Source organism: Sebastes fasciatus, chromosome 11 (assembly GCF_043250625.1).
Source record: "Sebastes fasciatus isolate fSebFas1 chromosome 11, fSebFas1.pri, whole genome shotgun sequence".
Taxonomy (NCBI): domain Eukaryota; kingdom Metazoa; phylum Chordata; class Actinopteri; order Perciformes; family Sebastidae; genus Sebastes; species Sebastes fasciatus.
The window spans coordinates 19,980,675-19,994,860 of NC_133805.1; the positions used below are offsets into that span (position 1 = coordinate 19,980,675).

The 14,186-nt window shown below is 40.4% G+C and overlaps 1 protein-coding gene across 2 annotated transcripts in view; it reads right to left on the reverse strand.

Annotated features, from left to right (window-relative positions):
• Positions 1 to 14,186, reverse strand: part of LOC141777289 (adenylate cyclase type 1-like) — a 51,888-nt gene that overhangs the window by 3,138 nt on the left and 34,564 nt on the right. The window contains exons 6-17 of one of the 2 annotated variants that reach the window (XM_074651417.1): positions 11,150 to 11,308; positions 10,721 to 10,862; positions 9,248 to 9,403; positions 5,728 to 5,925; positions 5,548 to 5,645; positions 5,323 to 5,407; positions 3,952 to 4,041; positions 3,534 to 3,796; positions 2,709 to 2,835; positions 497 to 658; positions 259 to 405; positions 73 to 171 (exon numbers count right to left, since the gene is read on the reverse strand). In XM_074651417.1, coding sequence (XP_074507518.1) covers positions 73 to 171; positions 259 to 405; positions 497 to 658; positions 2,709 to 2,835; positions 3,534 to 3,796; positions 3,952 to 4,041; positions 5,323 to 5,407; positions 5,548 to 5,645; positions 5,728 to 5,925; positions 9,248 to 9,403; positions 10,721 to 10,862; positions 11,150 to 11,308 — 1,726 coding nt within the window. The remainder of the gene's footprint in view (positions 1 to 72; positions 172 to 258; positions 406 to 496; positions 659 to 2,708; positions 2,836 to 3,533; positions 3,797 to 3,951; positions 4,042 to 5,322; positions 5,408 to 5,547; positions 5,646 to 5,727; positions 5,926 to 9,247; positions 9,404 to 10,720; positions 10,863 to 11,149; positions 11,309 to 14,186) is intronic. The other variant, XM_074651418.1, reaches the window with a different exon arrangement.

A 14,186-nucleotide genomic window follows, 5' to 3' on the forward strand; every position in this document is an offset into this window, starting at 1 on the left:
TCCCTCATATTGTCTTCATTATAATGTACTACATCCATTTATACTTGTGCAAGCGAAAAAATGACATGGCACCTTGGTACCGATGGTTGGGACGAGGCCCACAGCTGCCATGTATGTGCTGCCAATGGTTTTGATCTTTTCTATGTCTTTGTAGCACTCCTTATCCATGAGCTGCAACACATACGTTCAAATAAACACACAATGCAACACAAATCTCCCAGATGTCCAATGTCGAGGAACAAAAAATCGGCATCCCACCTCATCAAAGTCAGCGATGATCTCGTTCAGTAGTCGCAGGCACTCCACTCCCATGTTGTTGCCGTCAAGCTCGATGTAGAAATCGTTGAAGTTCGGGATCGAGGCAAACAGGACGCCGACTTGTGCGTAGGACTGGTAGTATAAATCCTGATGCATAAAAAAAAGAATACAGTATAGCAGTATAAAATAACATCCTGTGAAGTCTTCTGATTCATGTTTTGTTTGTCTGTTTATCTACCTGTTTGTCTGTTTGTCTGTCTGCCTGTCTATTAGCGAGGCTCACCATGTTCCTGGGGTTGGACAAGAGGAAGTGTTGAGCCACGTGTGCGGGCAGAAGGTTGAAGAGGATCCTCCTGTTGTCCAGCTTGACCTTCTCCATGCCGTCTCTATCCTCTTCCGCCTGACAGCAAAGGTAGCAAACACACAAAAATATACAGCCATGAGGATTGTTGCTTGTTCCATGTTTTCACCACATGGGGTCAGTAAAAGACCTTACAACATGGACTGTATGAGTCATATTTAGGTACATTACATGACTAATGCTGCTAGTTAAATGATTAGATGGCTTAAAATTCAGCTTTTGCAATCCCACTATGCAAAATAGTGGGGTTTTTTACACGCTTGGCACCAAATGAAAACAAGCTTCTTACCCTCGTTTTTGCCAAAGTACAGACAGATGGCAGCCTATAAATACAAATCCTCCATACAGACCACAATGGTTTACATATTTCAAAGTTGAAATGGCAGCATTTCTACAGCACACTTCTATTAAAACCAGTGGTGGAATGTAACTAAGTACATTTACTCAAGTACTGTACTTAAGTAGAATTATGAGGTACTTGTACTTTACTTGAGTATTTACAGTTTATGTTACTTTATACTTTTACTCCACTCAGATTATTAATAGAAAATATTAAAAAAAAAATCAACTAATACATTATGATGTATTATCACAGGTTAAGTTACCCTGCAGTATATAAAGTACTTCAGCATGTCATACTAGCTCGTCACGAAGGAGGTTCAATAACGCTCCAAACTAACACAAAATTTTGGCGAGGAAAAACTGGCATGGCCATTTTCAAAGGGGTCCCTTGACCTCTGACCTCAAGATATGTGAATGAAAATGGGTTCTATGGGTACCCACGAGTCTCCTCTTAACAGACATGCCCACTTTATGATAATCACATGCAGTTTGGGGCAAGTCATAGTCAAGTCAGCACACTGACTTCTTCTCTCTCTCTCTCTCTCTCTCTCTCTCTCTCTCTCTCTCTCTCTCTCTCTCTCTCTATCTATCTATCCCCCCAACCGGTCTCGGCAGATGACCTCCCACCCAGAGCCTGCTCCAGGTTTCTTCCCACTAAACGGGGAGTTTTTCCTGGCCACAGCGCGCTTGGTGGATCTTGTTGGGTCTCTAAACTATGGTGTACGGTCTAAGACCTGCTCTATATATAAAGTGTCTCGAGATAACTTCTGTTATGATTTGACGCTATATAAAAATAAATTGAATTGAATTGAATTGAAATTGAATCGACAGCTGTTGTTGCCTGTTGGGCTTGAGTTTGCCATGTTATGATTTAAGCATATTTGTTATGCAAATTGCAGTACCTGTGATGGACAATATTTGTAATTTGTTTGTGTTGTTAATCGATTTCCAGTAATAAATATATACTGTACATACATTTGCATAAAGCAAATATATTTGCCCACTCCCATGTTGATAAGAGTATTAAATACTTGACAAATCTCCCTTTAAGGTACATTTTGAACAGATAAAAATGTGTGATTAACTAACTTTAATCGATTGACAGCCCTAATTAAAACCAGTGGTGGAATGTAACTAAGTACATTTACTCAAGGACTGTACTTAAGTACAATTATGAGGTACTTGTACTTTACTTGAGTATTTACATTTTGTGTAACTTTACACTTCTACTTAACCAAATATTGTACTTTTTACTCCACTACATTTATTTGACAGCTTTAGTAACTAGTTACTTTGCATGTTCATTATTAGTATAAAATAAAATAAATATAAATAAACTAATACTTTATGATATATTATCACAGGTTAAGTAACCCAGCAGTATATAAAGTACTTAAACTTAGCTCCGCATTCACCAGCTGCAACATTTAAGTGACGAATGTATGCATCACTAGTTATAATTCAATAATATAATATATATTATGCCAAAATAGGCCATTCTGCATAATGAGTACTTCTAATTTTGACACTTTAAGTATATTTTGATGCTTGTTCTTTAACTTAAGTATGACTTTGAATGCAGGACTTTTATTTGTAACAAAGTATTTTTACACTGTAGTACTGCTACTTTTACTTAAGTAAAAGGTCTTAATATGTCTTCCACCACTGATTAAAACATATATCATAGTAATGAGATGTAAGCCTCTCAACATCCACTCTGGACACACTGATACACACACTTCCTGACCTGCACAGCCCATAGGAAGTCCAAGCGTAGTTTGAGGTCCAGCTGCCTGGAGTGGAGGGCCAGGGCACTGACGAAGAGCAACAGAGACAGGATGGGCTCGTAACCCCGGATGTGGAGGGACCCCCCACTGTGGAAGAGACCAACACACATTACAAGTCAGCGCTGGACTGGACCACACAGAAAACTACATATGAGGGTTGAATGGACCCCCCACAGTGTCTGGAGAAATCGTGAGTTAAGTTTTATTAAATAAATATATATTTTATTTACATCAAAATAAAATATTAAATTAAAGAAAACATATAAATGAAATGTTGGACCATACAATATTATATTACTTACTGAAACACAACTGCATCTAAACAAAATTAGCTTTTCAAAAGAGATCTTTATCTTAATAACCTTCACAAATTCAACATAATCACTTTTCAGGCGCATATTTCTGATCTGAGCTCCAATAAAATTGGCCGGGGCCCCTCGGTACTGGGTTGAGACAGCTAACACGCTCCCATCATCCAGCCCACATTGTCCTTTCAGGTTTCTGATTTGGAACTAATGAGCACATGTGCTGCTTCAAAGGGTGGAAAATGAAAGAGTGTGTGTGGGCTGCAGACAAGCAAAGACTCCTCCACACACACATATATACATCCCAGCACATAAATGTTCTCCCAAACTCCTGGTTATCTGCCCCTTCTCCAGATTAAACACAAAAAAACAGCCAATCGTTGCCTCGTGTATCTTCAGGAAATGACAAAACAAGCAGTGTTTTTGCATGATTTATGCGCGTCTGGTGTCTGTGGTCATGTTGTGCCGTGAACCTCTCACCCCGCAGACTTCCGAAAGCCACTGAGCTCCAACACGGTGACATACAGCACCCCCAGAAGGAGCATTAGCACCATCTTTGGCAGCCAGGAGACCCGCAGGAAAAGTGCCAGGGTGAGTGTGCCCACCACACAGGACAGAAAGGCGTAGCGGGCGCCGTCGCAAGGCAGCTCCGCCATGGTGTGGTTGGTGCCGCTGTCCAAATCAATGATGACGATGGAGCTGTTGGTGTTGGCACTACCCCACAACCAGGGCATACAGCCCACCTGACAGAGGCAAACAAGAAAATACATATGCATAAAGATGATAGGAAGGGAACTACAATTACTGCCCAAAACATGTCGACATTTTTCTCACTGGTTGGCAGTAGGGTGGGTCATTTTTGGTGGATTACATTTTTACTGTTGCCTTTCCCACTTACCACGCAGGCCTGGGCCACAGCGTAGATTAAGAGCACTATGAGAATACAGAGAGCAGTGCGAATCTGAATGGTCAGGCACCCTGGAAAACACTGAGAGAAAAAAACAAAGAATAGTTAGAAGAAGGAGACGGACACCATGATGAACATTTATAGTAATATAAATAAAAAAAAAACACATTTATATTGTACATATATGATACTATATATGTGAAGGGGACATATCATGCTCATTTTCAGGTTCATACTTGTATTTGGGGTTTCTACTAGAACATGTTTACATACTGTCTGTCTATATTCACCTCCTGTCTGAAATGCTCTGTTTTAGCGCCTGTCTCTTTAACCACTCACTTAGGTTTAGGAAAAACGTCATGTTTGGCCTTAAAATAAGTACGTAAACTAAGTATAATATGTACGGAAACAACGTAACATAAGTACGGAAAACACGTCACAAACGTCACTAACTTACAAAACAAAACACTGGTCTCCTGGTGGAAAGTCGTGTGTTTGCTGGACTCACCCACCTCCCCTCCCCTCCCACCCTCCTGCCAGAAACGGTCTTTCTCACTTTTTATTCTACGTCACTAGCTCTGAGCGGAGCATATTCCTGCAGATGCATTTACATTGCAGTCAGTACAGACTACATGGCATACAAATGACACGTCAAAATCAATAACGGTGTTCTTATTACACACATTTGCTTGCATGTTTTTGGGTTATTCACATGCCTTTTTGTGCGACTGGGCTGGTATATTCTAATGAGCCTGCATGTGACATAGGAAGGGGAGCCAAATCTGAATGGCTTGTTGAATCACATGTTTTCTGATCTAGACAGCCCACAAAAAACTGACTGGGTTGTCTTGTTTCACAGTTTGTGGGTTGGTAGGCACTCCAGATAGCCAAATGTATGTGCACAAGCACTGAAAAAAGTCAGTTTTTCATGATATGTCCCCTTTAATATACGGCAAGGCTACAATGGGACAATGTGTGTTAGTAGCTGTAAGAATAATACACGGGAAAAGGACTTTAAATCATCTGATTGGAGTAGCATGAGGTAAATAATGTGAGTAAGAACAGAGAGAGAAAGAGAGGGAGGACATGAACCTGTAAAAAACGTTCAAACTGATGTGGTCAGGAGCTTTGAGGACGACTATCAACCTCAACAAAAGCTGAAATTAAAAGACTAGCCATCTGCATTTAAATACAGCACAGGGGCTTAGAAAGTAATCTGGAAGCCAATGAATACTGAATCGTTATTACATGGCTTTATGAAATACATTTATTTCTCTTTAGTCAGCAAAAATGTTAATGTGTGAGTAAAAAAAGTGAACGAGGAAAGGAAGACAAGAGGGATAAGAAAGCAGGTGTATTTACCTGTACTCTAGTGATATGCAGGTACATGATACAAGCTACTAGGAAACAGATGCAGAAGACGAGAAGGACAAGTACCACTGTGCCCCTGAGTGGGAAAAAGAGGAGAGAAGAAGAAGAAGGGGTTAGGGGTTAGTTAATAAAGAGAAAAGACCTGAGAGATAAATGGAGAGAGAAAAAGCACTAGAGAGAAGAAGAAGGGACAACAGCAGAATCTGTTGTACATACTGTGGTATGATGAGAAGATAGACAAGGCCAAACAAGGCAGCTAGGATCAGAGAGAGGACCACCGCGCTGGTGAAGTACTCATCAGGAACCTGGTGGTACTATGAGAACAGATAAGAGTAAGTAACAAAATTCATTCATGTACAGGTGTAGTGTGTGTCTGCAGTGTCTAAAGTCCCTCACCCTCTGCTCGCGCTCAGAGCACTTATACATGAGTGTGAGGAAGTTGAGATCCGCCGTGTCCGACTCGGTCTGGCGGGCCTCGATCAGACGGCCGATGTAGCGGTTGACCCGGGTTCTGGGGCTGCTCTGGACCACATTAGCCTGGTTTGTGTTGGTGCGATTCCTCAGCTTCTGTGGAGCCGTCCGCATGGCCCTCCGCTAGTGGAGATAAAAAAAAAAAAACTTAAATATCTTCACCGAAAATGTCGAACTTGGAAAAACAACAGTGTGATAAATAGGCTGCAGTGCAGCGCCCTGTATTCTCTGCACTACTGGAGTATTATCATATTAGGAACAAGGGCGAATAAGAGTCAACAATAAACACGGGCAGCTGATTATACTTTCAGATTAGGACATTGCCTTCACACTTAACTTCATTACCGAATGCACCCCGCTGTGTCTAAATGTCTTCGGCAGCCAAAGTGAGCAGCTTTGCAAAACATTGGGCATTGGAGCAAAGCCAGAGAGTTAACATGGCGGAGTGGATGTGTGTGTGTGTGTGTGTGTGTGTGTAGGTTGGTGTGTGTGTACATGTAAGTGATCACGTTGGATGACTTGTGTAGCTCAGTGGTCCAGTAGGGGAGCAAAGGGTGAGCATGAGTGTTCATGAGTTCATGACATCAATGTGTACAACTCACTCACTTCCTTGTTTTCCTCTTTTTCTTTCAGTCCTTCTTCCTTACGTCCTTCTTTCCCGCCCTGTTTACATCTATTCTTTCCTTCCCTGCATCAGTATATTATTTCTTCCTTCCTTCCTTGCTTTATATTCTTCCTTACTTCCTTCTTTCCTTCCCTGCTTCCATACATCGTTCCTTACTACCTTCCTTGCTTCCGCATGTTCTTCCCTACTTCCATCTTTCCTTACCCCCTTTTTTCCTTCCTTGGTTACCTATTCTTCCTTAGTTCCCCTCCTTTCTCCCTGCCTCCTTCCTTCCCTGATTCTGTATGTTCTTCCTTACTCCCTCTTTCCTTCCCTGCTCCTGTCTATATTTCCTTTCTCTCTTCTTTCCTTTTCTGCATAAGTCTATTCTACCTTTCTTCCTGCTTTTCTTTCTCTTCATCCTTACCTCCTGCTTTACTTCCTCGCTTCATATTTTCTTCCTTACTTCCTTTAGTCGTCCCTCCTTCTATCTAGTCTTTCTTCTTCCTTTACCTACCTCTCCATTTCCCCCACCTTATTTCTCTGTGCCTCCCTCACGCTCTCGTTTTGTTATTCATGCGGCAGCAGCACAGTGACCTGCTGATGCCGACTTCTCCTTATATTCCATATTGTAGCACAGGACACATCATGTCTGCTGCACCAAAAATCCTATTCATTCATCCCTTGTCCCTCATATTGCTCCCCTCCGTGCCTTGAATGCATATGTCATTTCACACAATTCAAGTGTGTGTGGCCTGAATGCAGAATCACCATTCAGTAGAAGGTGCATGTATGACTTAACCTGCCACCACTTTTCCATTTGTCTTTCGTTTTATACTAATGTGCCTTCTGTCTGCGGTGTGAGGATGTTGTCATTACTACTAATGTAGATCTGAGAGGAGACAGTGAGAGGTAGAGATCTACTGGATGCAGCCACAAGATGATGCTTATAGTCAAACTACTATTCTTGTGTAGACATTGTTGGGGGGAAGTGAGTCCCCACATTTGATGATATGATCAGTTGTTTGTCACCACAACAAGAAAAATAAATAGCCAACACACACGCACATACAAACAAACAAACACACACACACACACCTGAAAATCTGGATTAAAACAGCTGGTGCAAGAATTGTACAGCTGCCAAGCTACAGGATTTCTTTTTGGGCACACAAGGTCAAGTAAGCTCTTTGACATTTGGCCAGATTGCCAGTGTCACTGACAGTATGTGCGTGGGGGACGTGGTGCGTTGGTCGCTGGCAGGAGCGACATGCTGAGGTCATTATAGATGATAGGATCATCGCTTACCATCACTCCCTATCTTCTTACGACAAAGTATACATCCTGTGAAAGCCATATATTTATATACTGACTCAAATGTACAGTTGCTAGAGCAAGTCTTTAAGACTTTTAATTACCACAAATTATTTTCTCCTTAACTGTGGTTTGTTAATTCAGCTAATTCATAGCACATTCAGTGTAAGCATGGATCTAGGATAGTGACTTCTATGAAGGGGAATATTGGGCGTCATGATTTCCATGTCACCAACAGAGTCAACTCTAAGAGAGTCAATTCAGATAAGGGCTCTAACTAATGATTATTTTCATTATAGATTAATCCAGTGGCTCTTAACCTGGGGTCGGGACCCACCAAGGGAGTCGCAAGAGCATTTCTGGGGGTCACCAAATGTTTGTGGAGAAATAAATAAAATAACATACTAAAAATAAAACAACACATTTTAGATTGTGGAATGTTTTTTACATTACATCGCCTGTGTGGGTGATATAATTTGCCTCAGAATAGATTTTATTGAGTGTTTGTGAGAGTCAAAGTGGGCGTGCACATGAGTGTCTGACGGGGGATTTCCTGCAGATCAGGGGGAGAGAAAAAGTCACAAAACATATAAAAAAATCCACAGTGCCTGGAGCACATTGGACAATGCCTAGGTGCTAGCTGTTCAAATTAAACAAAAGTTAACAAAAGGGGGGGGTCGCGACTCGAAAAGGTTGAGAAACACTGGATTAATTTGCCAATTATTTCCTTGATTCATGATTTTATCTATAAAATAGTGACAACCGCAATTTCCTAAAGCACAAGGTGACACCTGCAAACTGCTTGCAACAAAACCCCCAAAATATACAGTTAACTATAACATAAAACAAATAAAACTGATTAATGGATTATCAAAATAGATTCCTTTTCCGTCAATAAACTAATAAATGAATCGTTTCAGCTCTAATTCCGAGTCTACAGCAAAGATCTGTTGAAGATGGCTAGAAGGAACTGGCTGTGCGACAAATATCACTACAAGAGTGCAATGTCCAATGTTCAAAGAGGTGACAGAGAACATTTGTGTAAAAGCGTTGGAGTCTCTCTTGCACATGCTAATATCTACTGTATGTCCAAGAAAGCTACTAAATCATGAAGGAATCCATGAACACGCATTGTTGCTCCTCGAATGTTTGTCCCCTTGGATGACCCACAACTCCTATCTGTTGGAATACTGTTCTGTAGAGCTTAAGATCGTGTCTTAACAAATTTACATTGTGGAACAGCCAAATCCTGGTGTTGAAATGTCGTGGCATGACCTGAAGTGAGGCTTTTTACAAGACACCCAGGAGTATAAATGAAATAAAAATGTTTAATATAAAGAATAGCTTTAAATGTATCTTAATTGCTGTACAGTTATACAGAAAGCATTTACCTGAAAGATATTGTTAATAAAGTAGTTTTCACCACTTACTCTACACATTCAGAATGTATCTATTTTTCTGTCTATTTACGTATATCACAGAACGAACAAACACAGAAACGTCAACACAGACACTGAGAGTTTATACCTTATCACCGTCCTCGCAGTTCATGACATTGGAGAAGGGAATCTCAGCCTTGAACATCTTCCTGCAGTGCATAAGCTGCACTAGTAAGTAGCACACAGTTTTGAACTTCATCTTTTTGGCGGGCTTTATATCCGAAAGAATCAATCCTGGGAATATCTGTCACCAGATAAGAGACGGGAACAAGGATTTAGTCATGATACCCCACACAGTGATATATATTATGTAAGGGTCTATAAATCATGCACAGGCACTGGACAGTACGCACGTGCACACATGCTCATGCACTCACACGCATGCAATCATTATAATCAGGCTCAGGAATTTCACTAGAACGTGGTTAAGATAAGGTAGGTCAATCCCTTAGGTGGTTTTAATAGTTTTAGCACTTTGCTGCCCTCATTTTTATTATAAAGCTATTTCTGATAAAGATTAAAGAGTTAGAGGAAATGTCATTTGTAGTAAGACGTATATGTTTAGTTCGATGCACAGCGTTGAAGGCGTGTCCCTAAACAGGAGAAATTAAAGGCACAATAACAGAGTGAGTAGCAGCCTATCCAAACACAGCTTAGTCAGGGCACATCTTTCTCTGAGCCATGTCTTTGATGAAGTCTAACGATCAGCTTTATTAAGAGGATTAGCAAAGTCTCCCGCATACCGAAGAAAAATACACGCAACTGGGATGTTACAGGTTCATATAAGAACCCGGATAACCTATGTGCAAGCCTCATATTGCATAACATAAAACCTGCTGCAAGGAATAAGGAGGAGAAGAGAGAAAGGAGGAGAGGAGAGGAGAGGAGAGGATAGGAGAGATGTAAGAGGAAAGGAGAGGTAGAAGGAAAGGACAGGTGGAAGGAAAGGAGAGGTAGGAGGAGAGGAGAGGTAGGAAGGAGAGTAGAGGTGAGGAGAGGTAGGAGGAGAGGAAGGAAGAGAGGAGAGGTAGGAATAGAGGAGAATAATAATACAGAACCAAGACTGAAATTCCCTCTCCAGCTGCTTGTGGCACATCTGTTGGCGAGGTGCATGTTTATGCGTATGCACTGACACACACACATATTATCTCTGTTAGTTTGCAGGACTCTGCAGATTTGAGATGATAGATTCAATTCCTTACAAGCTGGAAGTGAGATCGGCTCAACAACAAATGTGTGATAGCTCCATCATATGATGCTTTAGTCAACACTATGTTTCTATTCGAAGGTTTTACTGTAGATATTTGCATAGAGGTAAAGACAGGTCAGTCTGCTTCTTTAACCCTGGCCTACTCTGACTTACCACATAAGTCCATTAATACTGATTAGCATATACATCCTGCAGAAGCTTTGCTAATGTGTACACACTGTCTGGGTAATAAAGGGTTCAACTAAGGCCAACGTCTTATAGGAAGTGTAATCTCAACATGCAACTGTCATCATTTTCCTCTGCTACATGCTAAATATACACATTCATCAGCACAGGATTACAATACGATACCTTCCGTCGGTGAGATGGCACTATAAAGAAGGTTTCAATTTCATGTTTTTGGAGGAAGGCGTGCCTTTCGTGACCGTTTCCAGGCTCCACCTCATAATCTCCATTTAGGCACTCCAGCGTAGATTTGGTGATGTGGACTTTCCTGTGGAGCGGAGGCAGAGATGGGACGTAATGATACACAACACAAGTAGTCTCATGGGAACAAACAGTGCTAAGCAGATCATCTGCAGAAGAGTGTTACAGGAGACTGTGAAAATAAGGACTGAAATCCTGCTCCTAAGACTTTTTTAAAATGCTGCAAAAGCACTAGCATTAAGACTGACTCTTGATTAATAAATATACAGGACAATATCAGAAATGTTCACATAATTAGTGAGCATGTACAGTGTCCATAGCGTTTGAGGCTCATGTAAAATGTCCAGTACTGACCCAGGTAGTCCTCCAGCCTCCATCACATTGGCTAGGGTCACATCATTTGACCACACGTCATATTGCCATTTCCTGAGGCCCAGCACGCCACACAGCACCCGACCTGTATGCAAGCCCACGCGCATGTTTAGGTTGACCTCTGTGGCCTCTGCTACCGACCTGCAGGGACAGAACACATGTAGTGTTGGAGTGAGGTCGGTTAAGGTCATGTCCAGTGGTGTAGTGGAGGGTATACGCAGCTATGCAGAGTATACCCACCTCTTTTTGTGGCGGTTTACAGTATACCCCCCCTATCAGCAAAAAAAGTCATTGACCCTTATAGGGTTGAGCCATCTGCCTCAACCTAATCTGGGTGTAGAGCCTGGTTCTGCCCAAGGTTTCTACCCGTTAAAGGGGAGTTTTTTCTCGCCACTGTCGCACCAAATGCATGCTCATGGGGGATCTCTTGTTGGGTCTCTAAATTATAGAGTATGGTGTAGAACTGTAGAAAAGCGTCTTGAGATAACCTCCGTTATGATTTGACGCTATATAAAAAAATTGAATTGAATTGAATATATAGGAAGAGTATACCCATTTCATCCTCGGTAACCTAGCCCTGTCTACCTAATAGTACACCCACCTTATTAACGACTACTACAACACTGGTCATTTTCTATATTTATATTTATATCTATATCTATAATTAGTCAGAGCATAAAAAGGCAGCAGCAGAATATGTACAAAAATAACACAATGTGACATTAACAATGAAGAAAAGGAGATAAATCAGCAGCTGCAGCAGAGAAGAAGCTGCAGGTGTGTCTGAAATGCTAACAGAGTATCTCCAGCCGTGACTTCTGCGATCACTGATGAACCTTTACCTTCAGTTAGCTGTGTGAGAACTTTCTGTTGTTTCGAGTGGACTGGTCAAACAGTATTTTTTTAGAAGTCGTTCAGACTGGACCGGTGAGTACATGACAACAACAACACACACTGAACTCTGTAGACGACAACGTCAACTAGCAACGTAATTGCGTGTGCGCGTGCTACGTGGTGTAGTCTCTCCTTTGCTGTGTGTGTGTGTGTGTGGACACTATTATATTATTTACATGTCCACTTTGTCTGTTTTTTGTTTTGTTTTATTCTACTGTTGATAGCTGTTTTTTATTTATTGTTGATCATTTTTGTTTAATTGTGGGATTTTTGTCTCCTTTCTCGTTAAGTGCACTTTCATAGACTAAGCTACTGGAGTTACCCTGCACTATACTCATTTTTAACAGTCTCTTCTGCACTATACTCATTTTTAACAGTCTCTTCTGCACTATACTCATTTATAACAGTCTCTTCTGCACTATACTCATTTTTAACAGTCTCTTCTGCACTATACTCATTTATAACAGTCTCTTCTGCACTATATTCACTTTTTTTAATAGTCGTGTATCACAGCTGTTACCCTGCACTATATTCAGTTTTAACAGTTTTCTTCATCTCCTTGTATTTTTTGTAACTTTTTTACTGCCTTTTTACTAACATGTTTTGCACTATAGAACTGTGATGCCGGAAACTTGAATTTCCCTCGGGATCAATAAAGTAACTATCTATCTATCTATCTATCTATCTAATGCTTGTCAGGGTACTCTGAGGAAAGCAGCTGTATATTATGTAATTGATAATCAGTTGTATTGCACAGACTGTAGAGTGCTCATCTGTTGGTTTGGTTTTGGTGGTTTGATGTTGATCCACTTGTGTTTACGTTGACATTTAATCTATTCTGTCCTCTATTTTGTAGCCTCTCATCTCTTTAGTATCATATATCATCACCATCCTCCCCCACTTAAATGCGTTTAATGTAACGCAGTAACGTACACAAGTAGCTACTTTTACTTTTAAATTTTAAATTTCTTTAAAGTAACAGTACTTTTACTTGAGTACAATAATCCAGTACATTATTTATTGTTGATCATTTTCGTTTAATTGTGGGATTTTTGTCTCTTTTCTGGTTAAGTGCACTTCCATAGACTAATCTACTGGAGTTACCCTGCACTATATTCATTTTTAACAGTCTCTTCTGCACTATACTCATTTTTAACAGTCTCTTCTGCACTATACTCATTTATAACAGTCTCTTCTGCACTATATTCACTTTTTTTAATAGTCGTGTATCACAGCTGTTACCCTGCACTATATTCAGTTTTAACAGTTTTCTTCATCTCCTTGTATTTTTTATATCTGGTATGTTTTTTTGTACTTTGTACTTTGCACTACTAACTTTTTTACTGCCTTTTTACTAACATGTTTTGCACTATGGAACTGTGATGCTGGAAACTTGAATTTCCCTCAGCATCAATAAAGTAACTATCTCTCTATCTATCTATCTATCTATCTATCTATCTATCTATCTATCTATCTATCTATCTAATGCTTGTCAGGGTACTCTGAGGAAGGCAGCTGTATATTATGTAATTGATAATCAGTTGTATTGCACAGACTGTAGAGTGCTCATCTGTTGGTTTGGTTTTGGTGGTTTGATGTTGATCCACTTATGTTGATCCATCTATTCTGTCCTCTATTGTGTAGCCTCTCATCTCTTTAGTATCATATATCATCACCCTCCTCCCCCACTTAAATGCGTTTAATGTAACGCAGTAACGTACACAAGTAGCTACTTTTACTTTTAAATTTCTTTAAAGTAACAGTACTTTTACTTGAGTACAATATTCCAGTACTCGTTCTACCTTTAAAACAATGCATTACTGTACATAAGCACTGCAGAGTTATTGAATAAGACTTATGCATATAACACATGCACAGAGGATTGTGTGTCAGTACAGCCAGAAAAGCATGCTGGCTTGCATACTGCAAAATGCAACCTGATATAGCAGGATATTCTGGTATTTTTGGCATACTGCATTTGACATATTGGGACATACTAAATCTTCTTCTGGCATACTCAATAGTATGGTAGTATGGGTATTGGAAAGCACAGTTAATGAGAAACAGGTGTGAGAGGATGTTGTCTGTCATAAGCTGAAACATTTATACATAATATTGAAAAGTT